The 5,488-nt window shown below is 31.3% G+C and overlaps 1 protein-coding gene across 1 annotated transcript; it reads left to right on the top strand.

The window, feature by feature from the left end:
- The first annotated feature begins 262 nt into the window (after positions 1-262).
- On the top strand, positions 263-1,311 carry LOC131627883 (uncharacterized). The gene is made up of 2 exons (XM_058898743.1): positions 263-732; positions 1,203-1,311. Exons 1-2 carry the CDS (start codon positions 263-265, stop codon positions 1,309-1,311), a joined length of 579 nt encoding a protein of 192 aa, XP_058754726.1.
- The last annotated feature ends 4,177 nt before the right edge of the window (positions 1,312-5,488 follow it).

Here is a 5,488-nt window from a genome sequence, read left to right as displayed (position 1 = left end):
ATGTCTTCTCTTGGACTAATGATGTTATTGTCTGGAATATTAAATCACTGTTCGGCTATGCTTCGGATGCTGCCCAGCCGCTTTTCAGCAGCGCTGCCCAAGTATAGTGGCAGCAACTATGTTCTCTGCTGGCAGCGGCTTCCCCTGTACAGCATGCTGAGACAAGTTCTATTGGAACCCGAACAGCAACGGCTCCTTCTACGTTGCCTCCATGTCTACTCTAATTGCAGAGAATAAGGAGATAGCTTGGCCCGCGGAAACGATGGACATGATTAAAGTTTTGTGGCAAATGACGGTTCCTCTCAAATTCAAGATTTTCGCATGGAGACTATTGATTTCAAGATTACCGTCTAAAGATTTGCTGCTAAGGAGAGGTGTTGTCATCGATGCTAACAATGCTTGCTGTGAGTTTTGTCGGCTGCACCCGGAAAATTTGAATCACCTCTTCTTTGATTGTAACGTCGCTAACTTGATGTGGTGTAGAATTTTCTTATGGTTGGGAGTTGATCTCTCATTCTCTTTAGATGATTTTATGGCGTTTGGCAAATTTCAAAAGAAGGTGAAAAATGCAAATTCAAGATTGAAAATCAACACTATTTGGCTAGCTACAACATGGAGCATTTGGTTCATGAGAAACGCGATGATTTTCGATAAGGTGCCGTATAATTTTGATGAGGTGTATTCTAACATTTTGTACTTATCTTGGAGTTGGCTAGCTAGTAGCAATCCCTTGTATTTCTCTAGCTTTTATGACTGGTTTAAATCCCTTTTGGATTGTTTCAATACTTTGTAAATTCTCTGCTGTAAGGGTTGCACCCCTAGTGTGATTACTTATATCAATTGCCTATTGAAAAAGAAATTATAATTAATTGTTTATTAAAAAATAATAATATCTTTCTCAAATTAAATAACGAAATTCATGAAACATCCTTTCCTCAACAATATCACTCCAATATTATGAGAATGAATTATGTTTAATACAAAAAATTAATAACACTTTTATTACTAAATATCACACATATTTTCACACCACTTTCTGTTTGTTCACTCACTATCATGTAATAATTAGAGAAACCCTCAAGTCTTTCAATTAATTTTTAAGACAAGAAGAAGAGAAGTTTGTGAAGAGGCAACAATTACATCGATAAGAAAGAGATGGTCGAAGCGAATGATAAAATTTCATTTTTAATGAATCATTTAAGATTTGTTGGGTCTTCTTCTCATCCACCACAACCCACTAATGAAAGTGATGACACAAATGAAGATGACGTCGATGAATCAGATGAAGAAGACCTTAGTAATGAATTATGATTTGTATCTTTTTTTTCTTTTTGCCTTGGTTATAATTTAGATTGTTTTATCTTTTTAACTTGGTTGACAAATGATTAATAATAGCTTGGTTTTTAGAGTCATTTTTAGTAATGTGACTATGTAAATACTTGTTACCAACTTTGTAGTAGATTTTATGCTAACTTGTTGTTCTATGAATTTTTTTTTTGTAATCAAGATATATTAATTTAGAACAATAGTTCTAACAAACTCGGTTACAAAAGACTAAGACCGCCATAAACGGAAAAAGCAAACACCAACAAAAACTAACTTAAGTAATACAAAGGGTATTTGCAAAACTCATAGAAGTTACAAGGTGAGATAGTAGCTTTCCCAACAAAGGACCATCTCCAAACGAGCATCTTGCAAGACCAAAGGGTATAATGTTTCAAAAATTTATTAAAACCAAAAAATTATTTAATTTGAGATAGAAAGTACCTGCGAATTTACCTGCGGATTTACATGTGGAATTACCTGAACTTCCTGCCAAAAGTATTACCTATGAAGGTTTTAGCTGGGGACAAAAAACCGCAGAAAATATTTTTTCTGCAAAAATTTAACTAAAATCCGCATAAAAGTTAAATATTTCTAATAGTGATACAATTAATTTTTTTTATAAAATTAATAGTGAAAATATACATACCTCTAATTTCAAAAACATATACGGAATATTTTAACTTTAACCTATATTGTTTTTAAACTGAAAAATATATTATAATAAATAAACTTCATTGTTACAAAGTTAAGATGATACTGTAATTTTATATAATATGAAAATATAGGATTTGGCATCAACGAGTAATTCATAAATATGAAAAAGTTAATAAAGTGTTGTTAGTGAAATTTTTTTTTTTTTTAATAGGCAATTGATTGATAAAGCTCGCACTAGGGGTGCAACCCTTACAAACAGATAACTCTAAAGAGTGGTTGCATCGGATAAAGGAAGTTTAAACCAATCGTAGTAATTGGATCTAAACTTAGAATATCCGCTAGATAACCATCTCCAAGAAAGAAAAATAATATTAGAACAAACGACATCGAATAAGTGGAAGAAGCAATGATTTGATTGTGTAAATACTGAAACAAAATAAATATACTATATGTGATAAATTACTAAAAAAGGAAACAAAGTGAATTCTATGAACGTGAATCACGATTAGGAAGGAGTCTATATTAAAAAGCCAATTTGGATGCCTTGTGGTAAAGAAGAAAATAAGTGGAAGACAGACGGTACAAGAATATTATCATGTTAGGAAGAGTGGAAAGTAAATTATGAAGTGAAAAATAACGAATTTAGATGCTTTTATGGGTACTACGTGTCGATCTGTAGTTGAAGAATAAGACTGCACATGAATTTTGATCTTTGTCACAGTCACAAAAAACAATTTGGATCCTCGACAGCTAATTTTCCGGCAGCCAATTTTGCAGCTAAAATGAGACCTTTGAAATGATTGATCAAATTTAATTTAGAATAAATATAAAAATGGAAGTTAGCATTCAATCATTCCAAATTCAACTATTATTTTTTCATCTTCATAGATTGTTATTGTTTCATTTAGCTAACTCAAGTCATTTATTTCATTCTATTTTTTTCACTTTTTTCATTATTTATTTGATATTAATTTTTAAAGAATATAATACAAAATTAATCATTACTATTAATAATTGAACATGTGGCACAATTATTTGTGAGAAAATAAAAATATTAAAATTAAAATACGTAGAATTCGTATAAAAGTAAAAAAATTAAATAATATCAACATTATTAATCAAATATGTATTCAATGTTCGACATATATTTAATATGTGATAGCAAAATACGTAATTAGATTATATATTTTTTAAAATAATGTTGCTATCAACATATTATCGTATGTTTGGCGTCTTAACTAATTTTACACTATCTATTTTAAACAATAAAAAGTAGTAAAAAGAAGTAAAAAAATTGAATAAATTTAATTGAGCTTTGGATTAATTGAATGCTTACTTTTGCTTTTCATTATTTCTATATTAAATATATGTCAAATATAATTGTGTATTTAGGTGTCATATATATATATATATATTAAATATAATATGATGAACCTTGAACACGTATCCCACTAAAATTGTTGATATTATTTACATAATATGTTTTATTATTTTAATAAAATTGAATCTATATAAATTTGTTATCTTTTCATTTTAATATTTCTAAATTTTTTCCAAATAATTGTGCCACATTTGTAATTATTAATCGTAATGAATGAATAATTATGTATCATATTTTTAAAAAATAAATATTAATTAAATAATAACAGAGAGAAAAGTAATAGAATAAAATAAATGTGACTTGTAAAATGGTAGAGTTGAATTTGGGATAATTGAATGCTAGCTTCCCTTTTTGAATTATTCTAATTGATCAATTCAAGAGTCTCATTTTAGCTACAAAATTGGCTACTGGCAAATTGGCTGCCAAGGATCCAAATTGAAATGCATACATGAAGACAATGTCCAATAAATTGTTGGTTTGGAATAAGATACCATTAGACTCTCTACATGCCTACAAATCATGTCACTTTGTAAATCGGATTAATAAAAATTTATTTAACTGTTTGCTACCTTTTGAACATAATAAATAAAAGGTCATGCTAACATGTGCCCTAAAGGCACATGTTAAGTATACTATAATAAGAAAAGTTAAATGTAATTAAATGCAATAAAGTCATATTTAAAGTTTTGATACATATCCTTGGTGTTATATTGGTGATTTCAATGCCATCATAAGTGCTGAAGAACACAAAGGCAGATGTACCCCTGCTAAAATCCCTATGTCAGAATTTTTCAATTGGTCTAACAGCCTTAATCTCTTCCACATTCCTACTGCTGGTAACCAATTCTCTTGGAGTAATGGTAGGAAAGGTTATTGCTTAACTGAGAAAAGACTTGACAGATCCATTTGCAATATGGATATGTTGAATCAATGCAGTTCTGTCGTGTGCAATACTCTCACCAAACTAAGGTCTGATCACTTCCCTATTTTACTAACATGTGGTTTTGATAAAGTTGTTTACAGCTCTCAGTTTAAATTTCTAAAGATGTGGAACTCGAGCAAGGACTGTTTTCAATTGATCAAGGATTCTTGGAATGTTAATTTGGTGGGCTGCCCAATGTACATCCTGGATAGGAAGCTCAGAATATTGAATAATAAGCTTAAGGATTGGAACATGAACAATTTTGGTGATATCAAGGCCAAAGTTAGGGATGCTGAGAAACATTTGCAGGATATTCAGCTTCAGATTTCCAATATTGGTTACAATGATGATTTAAAGGATAGGGAATCCAAAGCGCAATATGACATGGAGGTGACTTTAAATATTGAAGAGGAGTTTTGGAAAGAAAAGGCTAGGATTAAGTGGCATACAGAGGGTGACAGGAACACTAGATTCTTCCATACGTATGCTAACATTAAAAGGAAATCTAATCTTATTTCCTCTCTCAAAATCAATGATTCCATTGTCACGGATAGAGCTATTTTGGAAAGCCACATTGTGGATCATTTTCACAATCTTTTCAACAAGCAAACTGAGCCCCCTGTGGAAAGTCCTCTTCATAATGAGATACCCCTGCTGGTCAATGATCAGATCAATGCTATGCTTACCATGGTCCCTACTCCTGGAGAGATTAAATCTTTTGTCTTCAGCCTTAACCCCGATTCAGCCCCGGGTCCTGATGGTTTTGGTGGTACCTTCTATCACACTTATTGGGATATTATCAAAGTTGATGTTACTAATGTTGTGTCTCAGTTTTTCCTATAGGGATGGATACCAAAGGACTACAATGCTAATTCTATTGTTCTCATCCCCAAATCCAAGGATGCTGAAGCTCTCAATGATTACAGGCCCATAGCTCTTGCCAACTTTAAGTTCAAAATTATTACTAAAATCCTTGCTGACAGGCTTGCTTCTATCCTCCCTACCTTAATTTCTTCTGAACAAAAGGGGTTTGTTAAGGGCAGAAATATTAGGGAAGGCATTTGCCTCACCTCTGAGGCCATTAACTTACTTAATAACAAAAGCTTTAGTGGTAACATTGCTCTGAAAATTGATATTTCTAAAGCATTTGATAATATTAGCTGGCCTTTTATAATTAAAACCCTTAGCTGTTTTGGTTTTAACAA

Source organism: Vicia villosa, unplaced genomic scaffold, assembly GCF_029867415.1.
Source record: "Vicia villosa cultivar HV-30 ecotype Madison, WI unplaced genomic scaffold, Vvil1.0 ctg.000410F_1_1, whole genome shotgun sequence".
NCBI classification, from domain to species: domain Eukaryota; kingdom Viridiplantae; phylum Streptophyta; class Magnoliopsida; order Fabales; family Fabaceae; genus Vicia; species Vicia villosa.
This window is presented reverse-complemented; position numbering and strand designations above follow the sequence as displayed.

Bases quoted from the DNA above. Each gene is read 5' to 3' on its own strand.
- LOC131627883 (XM_058898743.1), top strand. From the start codon at position 263: ATGGACATGATTAAAGTTTTGTGGCAAATGACGGTTCCTCTCAAATTC. The intron at 733-1,202 runs GTATTTCTCTAG...GAATCATTTAAG, and splicing joins CTAGCTAGTAGCAATCCCTT to ATTTGTTGGGTCTTCTTCTC.